The 24,663-nt window shown below is 34.1% G+C and overlaps 2 protein-coding genes across 2 annotated transcripts; both read right to left on the bottom strand.

Annotated features, from left to right (window-relative positions):
- Window positions 1-1,475: 1,475 nt before the first annotated feature.
- On the bottom strand, window positions 1,476-2,777 carry LOC141649065 (uncharacterized). Its single transcript, XM_074457766.1, has 2 exons — window positions 2,256-2,777; window positions 1,476-2,165 (listed from the first exon to the last, which is right to left on the bottom strand). Exons 1-2 carry the CDS (start codon window positions 2,775-2,777, stop codon window positions 1,476-1,478), a joined length of 1,212 nt encoding a protein of 403 aa, XP_074313867.1.
- A 15,582-nt stretch (window positions 2,778-18,359) lies between these two features.
- LOC141649064 (uncharacterized) lies at window positions 18,360-19,652 on the bottom strand. The gene is made up of 2 exons (XM_074457765.1): window positions 19,128-19,652; window positions 18,360-19,037 (listed from the first exon to the last, which is right to left on the bottom strand). Exons 1-2 carry the CDS (start codon window positions 19,650-19,652, stop codon window positions 18,360-18,362), a joined length of 1,203 nt encoding a protein of 400 aa, XP_074313866.1.
- Between the last annotated feature and the right edge of the window lie 5,011 nt (window positions 19,653-24,663).

Raw genomic sequence — 24,663 nt, 5'->3', positions numbered from 1 at the left:
GTCTCCTGGTTGTAAAAAGGTTGTTTAAAACATTGTTGAAAAGGTTATTTAAAACCGTATTTGTGATGAATGATTGCAAATATGATTTGCATGACTCGAAATATATACTATTGTGTTAGTAATATACGTTGTCGGATTTGCAAGTTTGAAAAGCATAGTTTACAAATAAAAATGTAAAATGTTTGATTTGAACTAAATATATTAAGTTCATTTCTTTTTAATTAATCAAGTTTGCCATCGTACTCGGATTAAACCGACATGGTATAAAAAACCAAGGATGGTTATGAATTATGACTAATATATTTACAAATGTAAACAAATGAGAAAAATGGTAAATAAAATAAAAGGGGGTTAAAATACCCTTTAATTTGTAATTAACCAATAATATCAGCGAGTCACGGAATAAACCGTCATGGATGGTAAATAAAAGAAAAGAATTTCCGTTAAAATGTGATTAACCAATTAATATCACCGAGTCACGGATTAAACCGTCATGGTATATGGAACCAAGGATGATTATAATTTATGGCTAAAAAGTTTGTCATAAAAATGATTTGAAACATTTGAAATGGTAAAAACCGATTGCAAATAAGAAATAAAATAAAGAGGAAAGACGAGAACAAACACGGCTTGATTAAGGCCTGAGAGAGCATTGGGGCGCGAGCCATGCTGCTATACAAGCAGCCCCTGTCTTAGGCCAAAATCCAGTTTTGGCTCGTCCAACCTATATTTGAATCGTGTTATGCATTGTTCATGCATATTAACTCATAAAAACAGTAAAGACATGAAATAAGTGAGTTGTTTACACCCTCAAACTTACGTATTTTGATGTTTGCGACGTAGACCACTTTAGAGACGGTTTTCTCGTAGCGACTACTCACGATCAAAGAAGTTTAAAAGATTGCCTTAGAAAAAGATTTTGTTTTGAAAATGTGTTGAAGACATATTGTTGAAAAACATATTGATTAATGTTGAGTTGGTCGAATGGGTCGGTCGAATGCACGGCGACGGTACCAAACAAAATGTGTAAGGCTCTGTTTGGCAAAACTAGCTGAAAAGGTAGCTGAAACCTGATAAGGTAGCTGAAACCTGAAAAGGTACCTGAAACCTGAAAAGGTACCTGAAAATTAAGAGCTGATAAGGTAGCTGATTTTTGTTAAAACTGTTTGGAATGTAGCTGAAATGGTAGCTGATATTTAACAAAATGACATAAATTGACATGGTTTAATATTGCTATCGTTATGTTTTTACTATTATTCTTGTGTTATTGTCGTTGACGTTGTTAGTAATAAAGTCATAATAGAGTTTTTTCAATATATTTGCATAAGTCTTTAACATGTTTCAAAGCGAATGAGAACAATAATTAATATATCATGATTAGGTAAAAAAAAATAATTCAAATAATATATCATCGAAAATGAATTTTAAGGATATAAAATTAGTTCTCTATTAAACTCATACACACAAAATAATAATTAAGTTTCACCCCAAATTAAAGTAGCAATATTATCACGGATCGTTTTCATTTCCATCGACGGCTCGTTCACATTTTCATTACTTGTGAAATTATTACCAATGTCCGGCGGTTCTTCATCTGGTATGTAATCCGGATATTCTTCAAGAGCCCTAAATAATAAGTCCTCAGGTGAGTTTTTCCGAATGTAGTTATGCAAGGCAAAAGTTGCCATAATAACATCAATTTGAGTTTCTACTCTAAATTGTGGCATAAATCGTAGTATTTTCCATCTTTTCTTAAGCACCCCAAATGACCTCTCGATACAACTTCGAAGTGATGAGTGCATTTTATTAAAGGCTTCTTTAGAATTACCCGGCGGCTCATTTTCAAACTGAGACTTGTGATACCTTGTCTTCAAATATGGTACCATATACCCCTTTTTATCAGGATATCCTTTATCCACCAAATAATACCTACCATGTGGTGGCTTTGGAAAGTTTAGTTCCAGTTTATTAATTGCATGAGTAAAAACACGAGTATCATGCGCTGTCCCAGCCCACCCAACAGATATAAATGTGAAACACATGTCAAAATAACATACACCCATGACATTGAAGGTAGGTATTCCCTTCCTTCCTATGTAACGTAATTGGTCAGCCTCCGGAATACAAGGAGCTATATGTGTTCCATCAATGCATCCAATACAGTCCTGTTATGCAAATGGGAAAAATATGTTATCAAAGTGACGTAAATGTAGCATTGTTAAACATTAATGTTACGATAATTATAAATTAAATACCTTAAAGTATGGCATATATGTGTCATCGTTTGCAATATGAAGTGGTATATGTGGAAAAGAAGCATCTTCTGGCTTTATGATGTCACGTGCTAGGCTCATATAACCTCTACTTCTACCACTGATTACTTCTAAAACTTCATGAAACGATCTGCTAATAGTCTTACCAGAGCGTGGAAATCGTTCACACACATCTCGATTAGAAACACCCAAGGCCATGATATATATAAAGACACCCACTTTCTCAATAACAGACATTTTATTGCTCCCTCGTAATCCATAGTTTAATTGAAGGTCTTGACATAGTTGCTTAAATACACTTGATTCCATCCTAAAAGCATTTACACACCGAATAGGGTGCCCATTCAAAACCTCTTGCATCCAAATCTCCCCCGTAAAAATTGAAGTTATGCATGGTTCCTTGTAAATATATTTATAAAAATAAGTTGATATGGCGGAAGTAGTACTTGTCGCCATAATCCAAAATAATTTACGCTTTTTCTTTTTCCTTTCCTTATTGTCCATAATAACCTACGTAACTGAAAAAAAAAAAGAAACATAAAACCACAAAAAAATTAAAAACAATCTTGCTTATTCATAATAGTTGTTCATCCAACAAATATAAAATTCAATACAATATAATAAACGTAAGTAATAGTTCAAACACATCTAAACACGAATGCTTTCTAAAAAACAAATAGTTGAGGAATTTATTTGTCTCTACGCTGCATGAAGTCTAACCAAGCCATTTTACCGTTATCATCGTCCATCTTCAAAAATGGCTCTCTTCTCACACTATCCTCTAGTAAATGGATCAAAAAGCACCACGATTCAGTACCCTTCACTAACCAACATTCGCTTACCATCCGATTAACAACATCCATAGCCATACTAACACTAGAATCTTTGGACCCAACTTGAGTATTGTTAGAACTACCCTCAGCACTAGCACTAGCAGAAGCATTGACATCAGATTCCAAAATTTCTAATGCACGATTGCACATGTTCACCATATCCCCAATCTGACCGGATAACATCGCCGATCCAGCTGATTTTCTTCTTCGACGCTTTATTTGGGTTGGTTTTATAGACTTTCTAATACTACTTTGAGGGAGTTTGGAACTACATGAAGTGCTTCTTCTCTCCCCCATGGTGGCGTGTGTGGCATTAGTATTTTGACTCTGCTCAAAGTTGTTATCTAAACCCTTGTTGTTATCTAAACCTTGGTTTGAGGTTGGTGCTTGGGTATTAGATGAGACCTCCTTCAAAAAATTGCTATAAAAAGATTGTTCTTGACCCTCTAAACTTTCTAAGACGGTTGAATGTTGAATGTACTCATAGTAAGCATCATCTTCACCATCCCCTTCATTTAGATCACCTTCTACATTTTACTACATTCACACTTGAAGGATACATACTTGGAGCCACAACACCTTCTTCCGTAGCACGTTTACCTTCAAAAATTTGAAAATATAGATCTTCAATGGTAGGATGTAATGGTTTGTTTTTGAACTTTTTCGCATCTGGTTTAACCTATAAAAATGATATATACAATTATAACTATGATATCATGGTAAATAACTTTAAGAACAGTTAGATAATATTCAATACAAACTGACCGCAATTTTGTTCTTCCACCATTCATCTGAAGCACTTATTCTTCCTGAAGCGGGATCCCCCCCAATTAAGCCCGGTCTCCCCGTTCTTTAAAAACTTCCAAAGGTACCAATCAGCTCTCATTAAGTCAAATTTATTTTTTCATACTTTTAAATTTATACTTTCGACCAGTTTTCTCCTCAACCTCTTTGTGAATCTCATGCCACCTGAAGGCTTGTCCACGCCCATTTCTATGAATATAATTAATACAAACTTCACATAAGACCGTCACATTATTATCCGTCCATCTAAAGTTTCCATCCTTTTTGTCATTACCTGATTCTATCTTAACCATTGAACATAAAACCAATTTATCAGTATAATGAAATCAACAACTCCCCCTGTGAAATTAAGCTCTAGAACTACAATTTCTAACTGAAGGTGCACATGGATGTTTGGAATCCGCTCCTTATCTTTATCAGGTACTAAGTACCACTGTTGATCCCCTCTACCTCATGGCTCGAACTGTTTATTAGGTACTAATATCCTTTGCTAATTAGTGTTTAAGAAAAACAATTACGCATTTATTTCCCGGCACTCATATTTACAGATTTCAATTGATGCAACCAGTGGTTTTAAAAACAACTATATGAAAAATTGGATAAAGGAAGAACACAACAATAAAACAGAAGGATAATACTTTGAACAATAAAACTAGCATCCTCCAAAATTACAACTACGATTAAGTAAGCTGTATGAGTCGACACATCCGAGCAATTCATTGACAAAAATCCAACTATTATTACCAAGGTAAGTATTGGCAATTATAATAAGAGCATGGTTTGCAAACATTAGTCATCACATATTGGGCAAATCATTGCACATAAAATCACTCACTAGTAGCAGCCGATTTACCATGGTCCTCTTGTGATGCATTCTCAGTGTGTTGGCATGAAGAAAATTTAAGACAAATCAATAGCCAACGACAAGAACAACCTACTGTTAATTTATGTCCTATATTAAACCAATGTGCCTGCAAGTCATAATTTTATGTCTAACCAAACCAATAATAGTTAATAAACATCATCATCATCATCATCAATAATTTAAGATAAATCGAAAACCCACATAATTAGCACTAGCAGAAAAGCATTATACTCAATATATCATAAATTATAAATATAAAGACGCCCAATTTACAGGAATCGACCAAGCAATTAACATGTATAATTCCTAATAATCAAGCAATCATCATCATCTACATAACCCAACTATAATTTCCATTGGGGTTTCTATTCATAACTAGATAATTAATGGAGCCAATTCAATCAATTCAAGCTAAATTAATGAAAAAGAAACAAACGAAGATACCTCTATCCGTAGAAGAAAGTTGAAGCGTTTACGGTGAGTCGGTGACGGAGCAATCAGACGCTCGACTTTTGCGTTTTGAAGAACTTGGTGAACGACTGTGTGTTTATTTTTGAGAAAGTCTAATGAGGTTTTTTTTTTTTTAATTGAGGTCATTAAAAATTCGGGGGCAAAATAGGTAGATAAAAATGAATCAGATACCTGATTTCTGAAATGCTACATGAGGTAGCATTTCATTTCAGGTACCTTTTTTAGTCAAATAAGGTAGTTGCCAAACACACTAAAACAAATAAGGTACCTGATTTTTTTTGCAAAAAAGCTACTTCAGGCAAATCAGAAACCTGAAGTGCGCTGCCAAACGGAGCCTTAGACCATATTTATGGGTAGGTCTTGTTAAGATAGGTCTTAATAAAGACAAAACTAAAAGAAATAAAGTATAAAGGTAAAAGAAATATAAATGTTACACCTGGTTGAGAAACAAGGGCAAACGTTCCAAATTAGAACGCTTGAAACGCCTTACAATTGTAGATCCCAAGGGTATGTAGGAGGCAGCATTAGATCTGGCAAAAGCAACTCGACCCGAAAATGTTGACCCGAAATCCGAAGTGACCCAAACTAATCACCCGAATGTGACCCGAAAACCGGAATTGACCCGACCCAACCCGAACATGACTCGTAACTGATTGGACCAAAAAATGACCCGATCCGAAACCACCAAACCTGAAAATAACCCGACAAAATATAACTCTAATTTAACCGAAAAGACTTGAAATGGATATTTCTCTGTTATTCATTAACCCGAAAATGACCCGACCCGAAACAACCCGACCCGTTTGACCCGAAACTCAAAATGACCCTTCCCGACCCGACCCGAATTGGCCCGACCCGAACTCGACCCGTTGACCCGTTTTATCAGGTCTAGGCAGCATGCTACTAGGGAGGGTGTTTTCCTGAATAAAAAAAATGTTACCAACATTAATGTAAAAAAGCATATTTAACTATAATTTACAAACTTGAGAAATTTAAAAAATTATATCAATATTCATAATTTTTGACGTTCTAAAAATGAAGACCATATTTGATATTTTTTATTATTATTATTATTATTATTATTTTCTTTATCAATTACTTTTGATGTAGGTTAAGGTAGGGCGGCAGGAATAACATATAAAACAACAAAATCAGGAACTAGGCCTTATAAGTATGTTAAAAAATATATATTAGTATTTTAATGCATGAACAGAGTCTTAGTGTCATATTTAAGTATTTTTAAACTTTTTTAGTATATTTACGGAATGTATCAAGATTTTAATAATTTGATGTGGAGTAGATTGAATTATTGATTGTTAGAGTCTATGAGTAGGAAATAATTCACCCTCAATCCCACTTTTATTGCCCTACTTTCTTTTTTGAGAAGGATTTAATAATTAAGAAAATGTTGCACCTACTAGTATGTTGATGATGACAAGTCCTTCATCTTTTCGTTCCCTCTTACCTTATACTTGTGAGGTAGTTATGAATGGCAGGTATGTAAGGATGAACTCATGCTTGGAAGATGATTGAAGCATTGGGTCAAGTCGAGTCTTGAGTCTAGCCATTATAAAGGTGTAAGTTCTGAGTTAACTCGTAGTAACTGCACTGAACAGTCTGAGGAACTGTTCAATTCAGATTAGTTCTTTGAAGGCCACAACGCGTAAAATTTACTGATTTCGAAAATATATTTTTATCCATATCTTTGCACGAGATAAGCTATTAACATTATCTTTCTTATTTTTTGGAAATATTTGTTTAAGATAAAAGAAAGATATATTTCAAAGTTTGGTAAAAGTTGTTACGGAAAAGATATGATTTTATAACAAAGATTATCTTATGAGAAAATTAAAGTATCTCAAAGATATTTGTTTTACTCAAAGACAATCTTTATATACTGAGATGATTGGAATTATTTATTTTTTTATTTTTATTTTTTTTTACTTGAGCAAGCACTAAAAATGCAGCACTTCTTCACGATGGATTATTTTTGCAAACAAGTTTTTCAAAAGTTCTTTTTTCAAGAGTTTTGCAAAATTGTTTTTTGAGTTGTGCCTTTTAATTTCCGACTTATCAAAATTTACACCTCTAAGGTTTATCATTGTTCTCCATTGTTCTAATTTATGAAACATATAAGGAGACAATAAGAGTTGTAATTTTCATTTTTGTGAGAAGAGTGTTTATTGGGGTACGGGGTTGTACTCGAGCCACACGATCAGGGTTGATCGTGGGTTTTTTTTGGTAATCGGATTTCGGTATAAAGAAAATATTAATAAGAGAGAGTGTGGACTTTAGAGATGAGTAGGTCGAACCACGTTAAAAATTTTGTGTTCACGTTTTATTTGCTTTCATTTTCATGATACTTTTCGTATTTTGCAATTCACGTATACAATCAGATCAGTACAGTACAATTTATATTGTTTGAACAGCCGCCCGAGCTGTTCAAATCGCTTGTGTATAGATTCAGAATTATTCGTGAACGAGCTCCTCTCTTTAAATTTTAAAAAATTACTTAGTTCATCCCCCTCCCCCCTCCTCTTAAGTAGCGGATCTATAAACTCAACAGATAAAATTACTATTTTACCCCTCTAATTAAGAACAAGAGTGAAATTAAGTTACTAATTTATCATATTAAATCAAGTAAGCGGACAATAAAAATGGGATAAATTTTGGAGAAAAGGGGACAATAAAAATGGGATGAATAAAGTACATTACACTACATTTGTTCTATGAGATGAGAAATGAGACATGTACATGTAGTTTCACATGTGAACACAAAATCGCAGTATCGTCGTGAAGTTGAATATTTCTTTTTTAGTTTTCTATATTTGTGGACATGGGCCACGCGTTATGCATATATGGGCCGCCGCCGATCCGTGGACGTAGGAAACCTACATACTAAGCCAATCTGTGGACGTGTAGCGGTCGGAAAGCCATGTTTGGAGGCATAGAAATGCTTTCGACCGGATCGCTTTAGATCGATCGGTTTCATCTCGGCAAAGGTCTCGAAACGATTAGAGATGTTCGGAGTCGCCACCAAGCATTTGTGGGATGCTTGGAACCCGTTCGAATCCACTTTATACCTAGGTCAATCAAGGCAAAAAGCGGTGTTTGACATAGGTACTAAAGATAAGGACTCGTCTGCCTTTTAGCATTCTATGCCTAAAATGACTCTCGTACACCCTGGATAAGGCTATCCACTATCGAAAGGTTCTGAGTAAGGGTTGAGGGTATGTATTGGGAAGCACTTTAATCAGACACCCAATCCCACTCGCGTTAGCGGCCTCTACTGATCGATCGTGGTTGTTTAAGTGCAAAAGTTGATAAAACGGTTTAATGCATGAATGCGCATCCAAAAGTCTTAACCTAACATGTGAATATTACCTAAGTCGGTTGTTTATGAATGTACCAAGAAATTGGTGTCAAAGTTGGATTTAGATTGGTTTGCATGTGAAAACGGAAATCAAACATCCATTTACCAAATTCGGATTATGATGCTTAACACGATCCATTATTTGAAAAAGAGTGTCAAATGACAAAATGTAAAAAATGTAAGCTTGTCAACCTGATCCGTCATGTATTCAGATTAACGTAATCGGGATCGTCCTAGACAAATGCTAAAACGAAACAGAACAGTACCAGGCAGCCCTATTGGGGCGCGAGGGAAAGGGCTCTGCTCAGGTTTTAAAATATGAAAACAGACGGCCTCTTGGGGCGCGAGTCAGACGACGACCCAAGGGGCGTCTCCTGGTTGTAAAAAGGTTGTTTAAAACATTGTTGAAAAGGTTATTTAAAACCGTATTTGTGATGAATGATTGCAAATATGATTTGCATGACTCGAAATATATACTATTGTGTTAGTAATATTCGTTGTCGGATTTGCAAGTTTGAAAAGCATAGTTTACAAATAAAAATGTAAAATATTTGATTTGAACTAAATATATTAAGTTCATTTCTTTTAATTAATCAAGTTTGCCATCGTACTCGGATTAAACCGACATGGTATAAAGAACCAAGGATGGTTATGAATTATGACTAATATATTTACAAATCTAAACAAATGAGAAAAATGGTAAATAAAATAAAAGGGGGTTAAAATACCCTTTAATTTGTAATTAACCAATAATATCAGTGAGTCACGGAATAAACCGTCATGGATGGTAAATAAAAGAAAAGAATTTTCGTTAAAATGTGATTAACCAATTAATATCACTGAGTCACGGATTAAACCGTCATGGTATATGGAACCAAGGGTGATTATAATTTATGGCTAAAAAGTTTGTCATAAAAATGATTTGAAACATTTGAAATGGTAAAAACCGATTGCAAATAAGAAATAAAATAAAGAGGAAAGACGAGAACAAACACGGCTTGATTAAGGCCTGAGAGGGCATTGGGGCGCGAGCCATGCTGCTATACAAGCAGCCCCTGTCTCAGACCAAAATCCAGTTTTGGCTCGTCCAACCTATATTTGAATCGTGTTATGCATTGTTCATGCATATTAACTCATAAAAACAGTAAAGACATGAAATAAGTGAGTTGTTTACACCCTCAAACTTACGTATTTTGATGTTTGCGACGTAGACGACTTTAGAGACGGTTTTCTCGTAGCGACTACTCACGATCAAAGAAGTTTAAAAGATTGCCTTAGAAAAAGATTTTGTTTTGAAAATGTGTTGAAGACATATTGTTGAAAAACATATTGATTAATGTTGAGTTGGTCGAATGGGTCGGTCGAATGCACGGTGACGGTACCAAACAAAATGTGTAAGGCTCTGTTTGGCAAAACTAGCTGAAAAGGTAGCTGAAACCTGATAAGGTAGCTGAAACCTGAAAAGGTACCTGAAACCTGAAAAGGTACCTGAAAAGGTACCTGAAAATTAAAAGCTGATAAGGTAGCTGATTTTTGTTAAAACTGTTTGGAAAGTGCTGAAATGGTAGCTGATATTTAACAAAATGACGTAAAAGGACATGGTTGAATATTGCTATCGTTATGTTTTTACTATTATTCTTGTGTTATTGTCGTTGACGTTGTTAGTAATAAAGTCATAATAGAGTTTTTTCAATATATTTGCATAAGTCTTTAACATGTTTCAAAGCGAATGAGAACAATACTTAATATATCATGATTAGGTAAAAAAAAAATAATTCAAACAATATATCATCGAAAATGAATTTTAAGGATATAAAATTAGTTCTCTATTAAACTCATACACACAAAATAATAATTAAGTTTCACCCCAAATTAAAGTAGCAATTGTTGGAGTGGACAAACTTTGTCTTATAATTTTATCTTACATCACATGCAAAATCTAGTATAAGATATATTATGGTAGTATACATAATAAGGTAAAATGATTATGTGAGTAATCATCCACTACCCTTATTTTACACGGTCCACTTGACCATTTACGGGTCCATGTTGGTTCTTATATTTGTCGCACAAATCCGTGTAATTTTTATTTTAAACATCGTATCATGTTTAAATACTTCCATAATTAATTCGTCCAATTCACTCCGTAAATATACGTGTACCACTACACATATTATTTACGTACTAATATTAATCACATTAATCAATTAGTACAATTTTTTCAAGTGGTATCAGAGCTTAGGCTTGTAATTTGCATGTTGATTTTAAGCATTTTAATGAATTATGTGATAATTTATAAAAACTCAAAAAATTGTGTTAGGAGAGGTTTTAGCACGAAATATTTGGGACATGAATACCTACTGATCTCAAAAGGTTTGTGGAATTGTTTGGTGTTTTTTTGGTGATTTTGCTATTTTTAATGTTTTTTGGTAGAAAACCGAGTCAAAATGCCGTATTTTAGTTAAAAATTGACTAAAATTAGTTAAAAGTTGATTCGTTGCATGGAGTTTTTATGGTATTTCATGAATGTTTTCTACTGATTGTATACACAAATTTGAAGGTTGGTTCGAATTTTTTGCATGTTTATTGATTTTTTGAGTTAAAAGTCGATAAAAGTCAAATTAATTAATCATAATTTCGAAACTTTTGATTCTGCCCATGATAAATTTATGTACATTTAAGAATATTATTTAAATGTCAAAAGTGGTTTTGCATATGTGTTTTCACTTTGTTTTGATGTTTATTGGTTTTTGTGGTTAAAAATCGATAAATATCGATTTGTTTCTTCACAAACTTTATCCGGAATTTTTGGGCACTTTTTCTGATATTTTGGTATTCTTGGGAGTATTTAAGAATACTAAAAAATTTTGTTTCAGTTTTTTGGGTAATTTTTCAATTATTTTGGATTTTTACTTAAATATTATGATTTTATCGATTAAATTAGCAAATTATCACCAAATCAAACTAATAATTTGTCATAAAATTATTGAGGACTAATTTTGAGGTTCAAAACAGTTTGGATAATTAGTTTGGATTTAAATGAGACTTAAGAGTTAATTATTGATTTTTACATGTTAAAAATCGATTAAATCCACAAAAACCGAGATGGATACCAATGAATGATAGATAGGGCGATTTTGGCATCATTTTATAGCATTTTAAGCATATTTATTTAAGTTGAATGAATGATTGTCATTTATTTAAAGTATTTATCTTTTTGTACCTAGTATGGCCTAGTTAATTTTAATCGTTATTACCCGAAATGAATGGAAATATCGATTTGTTTGTAATTAAATACGATCTCGTATCGTCGGTTTGTAATTAATTAATAGTTTTATTTTATTTTATTAATTAATGTATAATAGGAATAGCTATGTAATTCATTTGTAATAGTTTTTTTTACCGGCGTTTCCAAAAGACGGATTACAACGAGACGGAGTCTATTTTGGAAGGTGTTCCAAATCCCACAAGAAAGAGCCACGTATGGAATGAAGAGGCAAGGGACCAAGGAGTTGGTTTCCGAAATGTAATAGACTAGTTTTATTAGCTAGGTGGCCATACTAGGATTTATTCATATGCCTACATGTTTGCTTGTTTTATTTTCGCGCATGCCAAAATCGCCATTCACATGCATTTTTTTATTCGCGGTTGTCAATTCACGTCATTTACATTCACCGAATTAATTCACTTATAGGGAATTTATGACTAAATTGACAAGATCTCTCACATAACTAAAATTGAGATTAGCCTTACCAATTAGTAACACCTATGAATCTCTTGTTCATTAAAGCCACGCTCGCCCAAGCGGGGTGTTCTCTTTTTACCTTGAGTAAGTAGGGTGGTAAGCGGTTATCACACGCCAAAATTGGTTGGACTCAACGGGATATAAGACGGTCTTGTGTTCCGGGGCTAGTAGATGGATTTAAGGAAATTCGTCGACCAAGAGTTCTAGAGGTAGAATTAGTCAACGTGACTAATCGAATTTACACAATTATGGGATGTTTCGCCCAAGCGATGCTCATTTTTGTTTAATATTTGGGTCTTGGAATCATTTATATAATTTAGTGGGAGATCATTATATAAATGTTAAAACTTGTTGAACATGTTTTTCACAAGTATTTTTAAAACATTGAATGTTAATTTTTTTTCTATTTTTCGTTCTTTTTCATTAATGAATTTACTATGACATCGCGCACTTCATCCTCCTTTCATCCTCTATTTATTATTATACTCGTTTCGTTCTTTCATTGGAAGCGGTTTCTTTGAAGGAATTCGGTAGCAATGATTGGTAACATGATTTACACATTCACCTACATAAGCTTACAACGATTTTTGCGATTATTATACAACTTAACATCCATACATATTTAAAAGGGGTTTTCATGTTGCAAACTCATATTACGAGTTTAAAAGGAAGTCACATTTTATCAAGAGAGTCTTGATTTCGAAAGTGACACCTCCGTCATGATGATGACATATTAGTCTTAATTACTCAAGTGTAATTCAAAAGTTTGCGAAAAGAGTTTTCAAAAACACTTATAATACTCCAATATGATACCGTCAAATGGCTCACTTCAAGAAAGGCCAAATAGATTGTTTATGTGCTAAAGAAGTTTAGGCATATGATGATAATTGAACGGTTTGGTAGTCCAATTTCGCAAGAAGTTGAGATTTTGCCACATGTTACACTCACTTTATAGTAATTCACTCTTACTAAGTGTATAAAATATCACGAATGACATGAAGAGAGGTCTTCATGAGATTCATTTTTGCTTGATTGAAGCAAAGAGGAATGTGAAAGTGAGTGGGAGTTAAGAAGTATCAACCCTACATGTATGCGATAGAACAAAGTTGAAAGAGACATCTACTCAATGGATAGGCTAGTTCCACTATCTTTGTATGAGATATCAAGTATGGGTCATTTCTTTGTAAAGAAGTTTACATGAATTGACAAAACGTAAGACGTCTAGCATAGGACATTTTTTGTATCGAAATGGTGCTAGAGTAGCAATGATTTCGATGGAGACAAATGTACGTAAATTTGGTTTTAAAAGAATGTAATCATCTATGTTTATACATAGAAGGCATCGCTCATGTGATTTAAAACAAAATGTTGTACCTACTCCTATGATAACTTGGTGGTTGGTTTTGACCACTTAAGTTAGAGGAATTTTACATTCTTCACGAAAACTAGATATTATACTATCTTGTAGATTTTAAAGTCTCTCATTCGGTGAACCCATATTGATCAAACCTCAAGTAAAATTCGTTTCAAACGAGTAAACGAAAAGCACAACGTACAACCATTTGATTGAGAATCTTATGGTATGTGCATTTATTATGTTTTCTTTTGCAGAAAAGAAACACAATAGTGAGGTGATTGACCATATACATACGGATGTGTAAGGGCGATAGTTGGTTATATATATATATATATACTTCGTTACTTTTACCGTAATGTTAAGTAGATATGAAAACCTCGTATCTATTTAATAAGACATAAAAGTAATTTTTGAAACGTGGAATATTTTCAAAATGAAGTAGTAAACCAAAAGCAGGTCAAGATCAAGATGTTGATCGAAAGTTTCAAAGTAATGACTTTGAAGATCAAATGGGTAATATCAAGTAATGACCTTGATAATCACTAAGAAGATTGTGAACCAGTTCACAAAATACCTTCTCCTTGGGACACCATAGAGTATGGTGTAGTCAAGTAATATAAACCGAACTTTATGAGATATAGTTTGAGGTTTTTCGTAATTTTGTAATCTATTTTCTCACTAAAAGTTTAAAACCCGACTATAATAGCCTAAATGACTCCATAAGAGATATGGGTAGGGAGGGTCCCTAACTTGTCTTTTTATACATTTGGGACCATAAATGTTTATGTTCATAACCAATTTGTGTATTTGTGAGGGTTATCCAAAATTGAACCACTTGGTTTTTACTCCTCCAAAACGAGAACAAAGAGTTTGTGGGTCATAATACTGTCTTTCGAGAAAGATTTTCATTTTCTAGAAGACAGAGTGGGAGAAATTTTGAACTTGCGGAAGTCCAACAAGTCCAAGACCTACAAACTGAGTACAATGCAAGAAGGCGTTATTTATTGAGGCTCAGTGGTGAGTACAATGCAAGAAGTCGTTCTTTATTGTGGCTCAGTGGTTATAAGGAGATAATTTTGCGATAATATTGCGTTACTTTAGTGACGAATCTTAAACCCTCGTCAAAGGCTTTTCTATAGTATGAACTATATGTGATGGCGTGTCACCATGCAATTCGAATTGATTTCCTTGCACACGATGCGATAAGGAAGAAAACACAAGATGTTTTCGAGACTTGATTTAAGGTGAATACCTTGGTTGGTTACCTTGATCTTGTCGTAGAGGTTACATAAGATGTTTAAAATTTGGGTTTGTTATTGAGAGTTTGTGACAAACCAAATGCCTTTATCAATTCGTATGTTCTTAGCAATATAGCTTCTCATGAGGATGAGATTGGGCAAATGAATAATGAAAATTTCTCCTTGGGAGAAGTTTTGTTGATGTTGTCAATACTAAGAAGCCTAGCATGCTTGAAAGATCCCTTTTGTGATCTATATACGTCAAAAAGTTGGAACTTTGGGTTCAATCATGTAGTCTATCAAAACGGTATTACTCGAGTGTCGAGATAACATGATGATACATGAAGTTTAGTGGGAGCTAAAGTGAGTTTCTTAGTCTAATATATGTGCTTGACATATTAGTGACTAGAAATGTAGCTAAGGTGATATTTCTTAGTCTAAAATATGTGTTTGACATATTAGTGACTAGAAATATTCTCGGGTGAATACTTGAGAGTAGCATGGCGCATATTAATATCCGGATCTAATGAGATAGATCTCCATGGATATTAGCATTTTAGTCAAGAGATTTATGTGATAAGATTCTTGACTCGTTCAAGTTGTTGAACAAATAAATATGATCTCTTGTGCTTCCGCTGCAGGATCTATTAAATATGCTAAAAGCTTCTCTCGTCGGGACTTATCATGTTGAGAATATGAGAAGTCATTACCAATCATTTTCTAGTGAGTGTCACTAGATGATTATCAAGAGCATCCTTGAGTACTTGAGAAGCACTGAGGATTTACTCTTGTAATTTGGAGGAATTTATGAATTTTGTGTAAAAGAATTACACGGAAACATTCCTATGCTTATAAGATGTTATAGGTCTCGTTAAGGAATGGTTAGCATGTAAGAGTGTTATGTGCATAAAGAATAATATGTATAAGAAGTTATACATGTATAAAGCAAATATGTATGAGAAGTCATACATAAAAGATGTCATATGAAGGATGTGTATGTATAAGTGTTATACGTACAAATCATGAACGGAAAGCTAAGTACATTACAACATCCGATGTTGTAAAAGAGATAATTGATATCCGGATTTTAATGGAACTAGAGTAGTTCTGTTAGCCGAATATCGTTCCCGGAGAGACTGTGAAAACAGTGGGAGTGTTTGACTGGCTTTAGAACCAGAGTCTAAAAAGTTGTTTAAACGTGTACTTAGAAATGCTCTATGTGATGAAAAGATTGCATAGAACAAAGGAAAATAGCAATGAAAATAAGAGTGATGCAACTGTTGCTTATCCTCTAACCAAAGCCGTAGACATGATGGTTATGTCATCTCAATGTGAATTGAGGAGTATACCTTAATTGCTAAAGATCGTTACGTAAATATTGGGTAGAGTATTGATATTTACATAAGTGATGATCGCATTCATGGTTAGAGTTTCTTTAAGAACTCAATTATTCAGTTTGACTGAAAACATTGAATACCTTGTTTATCTGAATAAGTTGTGGAGACAATGTTGAACAATATTCAAGTGAATAAGATGAACATTGTATTTTGTCCCTAGTCACTTAATGAGGTGACGTCTCGGAGTGACTAGATTGTAAGTCGATTGATGGTTGTTCAACACCATAAGGTCATACGTGATGACTAGTCGATTACATAGGCAGAGTGTGTGACACTTTGCCGGACAGTGACCATTTAGAGAGTCCCTAAGTTCTATTATAGACGCCTGGTCGTGGCGGGGATCTATAAGATCTTCTAATGAGTCGATTCTTTTGACTGGAGACTATTATCCGAGCGGTGTGCGGTTCCGAGTGACTTTGGTTTTTGTCCTAGGTCGTGCCGTGAAAGGAGGCCAAAAGGGCATTTACTAGGTCATGGTGAGTCAGATTGTGCAATAGGATAGATAGGGCATACAGGAATTGTCCACCCATGTTGGGTAACTATATCTCAAGGCCACTCGAGGAGTTAATGACTACAAATGCGTGGCCACGCTCGGAAGTAATCTGTGAGAGATTTTTCCGGTCAGGTAGTCACACTCCTGATCGAGAAAACCACTCGCGATGTGTTCATGTGCAAGTGCGACCTGAAAGACACCTTGCATTGAGTGGGAGATTAAAACGGACAAGAGAATTGGTAGCGCACACCTTGTGTCGGACAAGTGGGAGATTGTTGGAGTTAGTATCCTCCACAATAGTGCGTTGACATATTAAATCTCATTAATGGAATATCATCAGATATTTATTTATTTGATCCTCGTCAGTTGATTAACGTAAATCGATAACGGTTGGCTGACTAGAGTTTGACGTTATTGTCGTGAGACGACGGTGATCAGCTGGCCCCTTTCGGTCACACCTAAAGGAACGAACCCCAATAGACAACTAATTAATTGTATGAGATACAATTTATTTAGTCCCTTGATTTGTAGACTAAAAAGTTAGTCGATTATTTTTAGAGAGATTTCGAGTTGCGAACTCGAGGAGTGGCAGTTATTATTTAATTATGCGATAATTGAATAATAAGTTTTGGGAAACGGGTTTTAGTTAATTAACTGTTAATTTACTAAAATTGTACTAATTGATTAATGTGATTAATATTAGTACGTAAATAATATGTGTAGTGGTACACGTATATTTACGGAGTGAATTGGACGAATTAATTATGGAAGTATTTAAACATGTTACGATGTTTAAAATAAAAATTACACGGATTTGTGCGACAAATATAAGAACCAACATGGACCCGTAAATGGTCAAGTGGACCGTGTAAAATAAGGGTAGTGGATGATTACTCACATAATCATTTTACCTTATTATGTATACTACCATAATATATCTTATACTAGATTTTGCATGTGATGTAAGATAAAATTATAAGACAAAGTTTGTCCACTCCAGCACTCATATGCTCCACCCGCCACTTCCCTTTTATTCACTCCATCTATTGATTATTATTCACTCTACCTCACTTCTTCACTCAACAACTTTTGCATGTGAATAATTTTCTCCAACATCTCTCTAAAATTATTACTCTCTTTACTAAGCTTGTTAGTAAGAATAAATTATTACTAAGACTAGTTAGTAATATTACTAATAATAATCAAGGGTACAATATTAACAAGTTCTAGTTCATACTTGTTATTATTATTGGGTTAGTTCTTGGGTGCAACTTGAAGGAGACTTTCTTTTTGAAGGTTTTTCAAGGAGGATCATCCATATCATTTTAGCTCAAGAACAAACTAGTAAGGTGAACTAGTTTGTGCCCATTTTACCATATAATCAATGTAAGGAAATTGTTTTTCCTTATACTTTCATTTTTATGCTTTCATATTAGCATGCATGATACATAGATCACCTAAATAATAATTTATGAGATAAATTAATTTTATTAGAGAGTCTAATATGGATCTATGATCTTTCAGCAATATTATCACGGATGGTTTTCATTTCCATCGACGGCTCGTTCACATTTTCATTACTTGTGACATTATTATCAATGTCCGGCGGTTCTTCATCTGGTATGTAATCTGGATATTCTTCAAGAGCCCTAAATAATAAGTCCTCGGGTGAGTTTTTCCGAATGTAGTTATGCAAGGCAAAAGTTGCCATAATAACATCAATTTGAGTTTCTACTCTAAATTGTGGCATAAATCGTAGTATTTTCCATCTTTTCTTAAGCACCCCAAATGACCTCTCGATACAACTTCGAAGTGATGAGTGCATTTTATTAAAGGCTTCTTTAGAATTACCCGGCGGCTCATTTTCAAACTGAGACTTGTGATACCTTGTCTTCGAATATGGTACCATATACCCCTTTTTATCAGGATATCCTTTATCCACCAAATAATACCTACCATGTGGTGGCTTTGGAAAGTTTAGTTCCAGTTTATTAATTGCATGAGTAAAAACACGAGTATCATGCGCTGTCCCAGCCCACCCAACAGATATAAATGTGAAACACATGTCAAAATCACATACACCCATGACATTGAAGGTAGGTATTCCCTTCCTTCCTATGTAACGTAATTGGTCAGCCTCCGGAATACAAGGAGCTATATGTGTTCCATCAATGCATCCAATACAGTCATGTTATGCAAATGGGAAAAATATGTTATCAAAGTGACGTAAATGTAGCATTGTTAAACATTAATGTTACGATAATTATAAATTAAATACCTTAAAGTATGGCATATATCTGTCATCGTTTGCAATATGAAGTGGTGGTATATGTGGAAAAGAAGCATCTTCTAGCTTTATGATGTCACGTGCTAGGCCCATATAACCTCTACTTCTACCACTGATTGTTTCTAAAACTTCATGAAACGATCTGCTAATAGTCTCACCAGAGCGTTGAAATCGTTCACACACATCTCGATTAGAAACACTCAAGGCCATGATATATATAAAGACACCCACTTTCTCAATAACGGACATTTTATTGCTCTCTCGTAATCCATAGTTTAATTGAAGGTCTTGACATAGTTGCTTAAATACACTTGATTCCATCCTAAAAGCATTTACACACCGAATAGGGTGCCCATTCAAAACCTCTTGCATCCAAATCTCCCCCGTAAAAATTGAAGTCATGCATGGTTCCTTGTAAATATATTTATAAAAATAAGTTGATATGGCAGAAGTAGTACTTGCCGCCATAATCCAAAATAATTTACGCTTTTTCTTTTTCCTTTCCTTATTGTCCATAATAACCTACGTAACTGAAAAAAAAAAAGAAACATAAAACCACAAAAAAATTAAAAACAATCTTGCTTATTCATAATAGTTGTTCATCCAACAAATAAAAAATTCAATACGATATAATAAACGTAAGTAATAGTTCAAACACATCTAAACACGAATGCTTTCTAAAAAACAAATAGTTGAAGAATTTATTTGTCTCTACGCTGCATGAAGTCTAACCAAGCCATTCTACCGTTATCATCGTCCATCTTCAAAAATAGCTCTTTTCTCACACTATCCTCTAGTAAATGGATCAAAAAGCACCACGATTCAGTACCCTTCACTAACCAACATTCGCTTACCATCCGATTAACAACATCCATAGCCATACTAACACTAGAATCTTTGGACCCAATTTGAGTATTGTTAGAACTACCCTCAGCACTAGCACTAGCAGAAGCATTGACATCAGATTCCAAAATTTCTAATGCACGATTGCACATATTCACCATATCCCCAATCTGACCGGATAACATCGCCGATCTAGCTGATTGTCTTCTTCGACGCTTCATTTGGGTTGGTTTTATAGACTTTCTAATACTACTTTGAGGGAGTTTGGAACTACATGAAGTGCTTCTTCTCTCCCCCATGGTGGCTTGTGTGGCACTAGTATTTTGACTCTGCTCAAAGTTGTTATCTAAACCCTTGTTGTTATCTAAACCTTGGTTTGAGGTTGGTGCTTGGGTATTGGATGCGACCTCCTTCAAAAATTGCTATAAAAAGATTGTTCTTGACCCTCTAAACTTTCTAAGAAGGATGAATGTTGAATGTACTCATAGTAAGCATCATCTTCACCATCCCCTTCATTTAGATCACCTTCTACATTTTACTACATTCACACTTGAAGGATCCATACTTGGAGCCACAACACCTTCTTCCGTAGCACGTTTACCTTCAAAAATTTGAAAATATAGATCTTCAATGGTAGGATGTAATGGTTTGTTTTTGAACTTTTTCGCATCTGGTTTAGCCTATAAAAATGATATATACAATTATAACTATGATATCATGGTAAATAACTTTAAGAACAGTTAGATAATATTCAATACAAACTGACCGCAATTTTGTTCTTCCACCATTCATCTGAAGCACTTACTCTTCCTTAAGCGGGATCCCACCCAATTAAGCCCGGTCTCCCCGTTATTTAAAAACTTCCAAAGGTACCAATCAGCTCTCATTGAGTCAAATTTATTTTTCATACTTTTAAATTGATACTTTCGACTAGTTTTCTCCTCAACCTCTTTGTGAATCTCATGCCACCTGAAGGCTTGTCCACGCTCATTTCTATGAATATAATTAATACAAACTTCACATAAGACCGTCACATTATTATCCGTCCATCTAAAGTTTCCATCCTTTTTGTCATTACCTGATTCTATCTTAACCATTGAACATAAAACCAATTTATCAGTATAATGAAATCAACAACTCCCCCTGTGAAATTAAGCTCTAGAACTACAATTTCTAACTGCATGTGCACATGGATGTTTGGAAGCCGCTCCTTATCTTTATCAGGTACTAAGTACCACTGTTGATCCCCTCTACCTCATGGCCCGAACTGTTTATTAGGTACTAATATCGTTTGCTAATTAGTGTTTAAGAAAAACAATTACGCATTTATTTCCCGGCACTCATATTTACAGATTTCAATTGATGCAACCAGTGGTTTTAAAAACAACTATATGAAAAATTGGATAAAGGAAGAACACAACAATAAAACAGAAGGATAATACTTTGCACAATAAAACTAGCATCCTCCAAAATTACAACTACGATTAAGTAAGCTGTATGAGTCGACACATCCGAGCAATTCATTGACAAAAATCCAACTATTACCAAGGTAAGTATTGGCAATTATAATAAGAGCATGGTTTGCAAACATTAGTCATCTCATATTGGGCAAATCATTGCACATAAAATCACTCACTAGTAGCAGCCGATTTACCATGGTCCTCTTGTGATGCATTCTCAGTGTGTTGGCATGAAGAACATTTAAGACAAATCAATAGCCAACGACAAGAACAACCTACTGTTAAGTTATGGTCCTATATTAAACCAATGTGCCTGCAAGTCATAATTTTATGTCTAACCAAACCAATAATAGTTAATAAACATCATCATCATCATCATCATCATAAATAATTTAAGATAAATCGAAAACCCACATAATTAGCACTAGCAGAAAAGCATTATACCCAATATATCATAAATTATAAATATAAAGACGCCCAATTTACAGGAATCGACCAAGCAATTAACATGTTTAATTCCTAATAATCAAGCAATCATCATCATCTACATAACCCAACTATAATTTCCATTGGGGTTTCTATTCATAACTAGATAATTAATGGAGCCAATTCAATCAATTCAAGCTAAATTAATGAAAAAGAAACAAACGAAGATACCTCTATCCGTAGAAGAAAGTTGAAGCGTTTACAGTGAGTCGGTGACGGAGCAATCAGACGCTCGACTTTTGCGTTTTGAAGAACTTGGTGAACGGCTGTGTGTTTATTTTTGAAAAAGTCTAATGAGGTTTTTTTTTTTAATTGAGGTCATTAAAAATTCGGGGGCAAAATAGGTAGATAAAAATGAATCAGATACCTGATTTCTGAAATGCTACATGAGGTAGCATTTCATTTCAGGTACCTTTTTTAGTCAAATAAGGTAGTTGCCAAACGCACTAAAAAAAATAAGGTACCTGAATTTTTTTGCAAAAAAGCTACTTCAGGCAAATCAGATACCTGAAGTGCGCTGCCAAACGGAGCCTTAGACCATATTTATGGGTAGGTCTTGTTAAGATAGGTCTTAATAAAGACAAAACTAAAAGAAATAAAGTCTAAAGGTAAAAGAAATATAAATGTTACACCTGGTTTGAGAAACAAGGGCAAACGTTCCAAATTAGAACGCTTGAAACGCCTTAGAATTGTAGATCCCAAGGGTATGTAGGTGGCAGCATTAGATCTGGCAAAAGCAACTCGACCCAAAAATGCTGACCCGAAATCCGAAGTGACCCAAACTAATCACCCGAATGTGACCCGAAAACCGGAATTGACCTGACCCAACCCGAACATGACTCTTAACTGATTGGACCAAAAAATGACCCGATCCGAAACCACCAAACCCGAAAATGACCCGACAAAATATAACTCTAATTGAACCGAAAAGACTTGAAATGGATATTTCTCTGTTATTCATTAACCCGAAAATGACCCGACCCGAAACAACCCGACCCGTTTGACCCGAAACTCAAAATGACCCTTCCCGACCCGAATTAACCCGAAATCAATGAGAGACCTGACCCGACCCGACCCGAATTGGCCCGACCCGAACTCGACCCGTTGACCTGTTTTATCAGGTCTAGGCAGCATGCTACTAGGGAGGGTGTTTTCCTGAATAAAAAAAAATGTTACAAACATTAATGTAAAAAACCATATTTAACTATAATTTACAAACTTGAGAAATTTAAAAAATTATATCAATATTCATAATTTTTGACGTTCTAAAAATGAAGACCATATTTGATATATTTTTTGATTATTATTATTTTCTTTATCAATTACTTTTGATGTAGGTTAAGGTAGGGCGGCATGAATAACAGATAAAATAACAAAATCAGGAACTAGGCCTTATAAGTATGTTAAAAAATATATATTAGTATTTTAATTCATGAACAGAGTCTTAGTGTCATATTTAAGTATTTTTAAACTTTTTTAGTATATTTACGGACTGTATCAAGATTTTAATAATTTGATGTGGAGTAGATTGAATTATTGATTGTTAAAGTCTATGAGTAGGAAATAATACACCCTCAATCCCACTTTTATTGCCCTACTTTCTTTTTTGAGAAGGATTTAATAATTAAGATAATGGTGCACCTACTAGTATGTTGATGATGACAAGTCCTTCATCTTTTCGTTCCCTCTTACCTTATGCTTGTGAGGTAGTTATGAATGGCAGGTATGTAAGGATGAACTCATGCTTGGAAGATGATTGAAGCATTGGGTCAAGTCGAGTCTTGAGTCTAGCCATTGTAAAGGTGTAAGTTCTGAGTTAACTCGTAGTAACTGCACTGAACAGTCTCAGGAACTGTTCAATTCAGATTAGTTCTTTGAAGGGCACAACGCGTAAAATTTACTGATTTCGAAAATATATTTTTATCCATATTTTTGCACGAGATAAGTTGTTAGCATTATCTTTCTTATTTTTTGGAAATATTTTTTTAAGATAAAAGAAAGATATATTTCAAAGATTGGTAAAAGTTGTTACGGAAAAGATATGATTTTATAACAAAGATTGTCTTATGAGAAAATTAAAGTATCTCAAAGATATTTGTTTTACTCAAAGACAATCTTTATATACTGAGATGATTGGAATTATTTATTTTTTTTTTATTTTTTTTTTATTTGAGCAAGCACTAAAAATGCAGCACTTCTTCACGATGGATTATTTTTGCAAACAAGTTTTTCAAAAGTTCTTTTTTCAAGAGTTTTGCAAAATTGTTTTTTGAGTTGTGCCTTTTAATTTTCGAGTTATCAAAATTTACACCTCTAAGGTTTATCATTGTTCTCCATTGTTCTAATTTATGAAACATATAAGGAGACAATAAGAGTTGTAATTTTTATTTTTGTGAGAAGAGTGTTTATTGGGGTACGGGGTTGTACTCGAGCCGCACGATCAGAGTTGATCGTGGGTTTTTTTTTGGTAATCGGATTTGGGTATAAAGAAAATATTAATAAGAGAGAGTGTGGACATAGACCTTTAGAGATGAGTAGGTCGAACCACGTTAAAAATTTTGTGTTCACGTTTTTATTTGCTTTCATTTTCATGTTACTTTTCTTATTTTGCAATTCACGTATACAATAAGATCAGTACATTACAATTTATATTGTTTGAACAGTCGCCCGAGCTGTTCAAATCGCTTGTGTATAGATTCAGAATTATTCGTGAACGAGCTCCTCGCTTTAAATTTTAA

This window comes from Silene latifolia, chromosome 3 (genome assembly GCF_048544455.1).
Source record: "Silene latifolia isolate original U9 population chromosome 3, ASM4854445v1, whole genome shotgun sequence".
Classification (NCBI taxonomy): Eukaryota; Viridiplantae; Streptophyta; class Magnoliopsida; order Caryophyllales; family Caryophyllaceae; genus Silene; species Silene latifolia.
This window is presented reverse-complemented; position numbering and strand designations above follow the sequence as displayed.

Coding starts and splice junctions, on each gene's coding strand:
- LOC141649065 (XM_074457766.1), bottom strand. CDS start 2,777: ATGGACAATAAGGAAAGGAAAAAGAAAAAGCGTAAATTATTTTGGATT. Junction 2,166..2,255: donor CATATATGCCATACTTTAAG/GTATTTAATTTA, acceptor TTTGCATAACAG/GACTGTATTGGATGCATTGA.
- LOC141649064 (XM_074457765.1), bottom strand. CDS start 19,652: ATGGACAATAAGGAAAGGAAAAAGAAAAAGCGTAAATTATTTTGGATT. Junction 19,038..19,127: donor GATATATGCCATACTTTAAG/GTATTTAATTTA, acceptor TTTGCATAACAT/GACTGTATTGGATGCATTGA.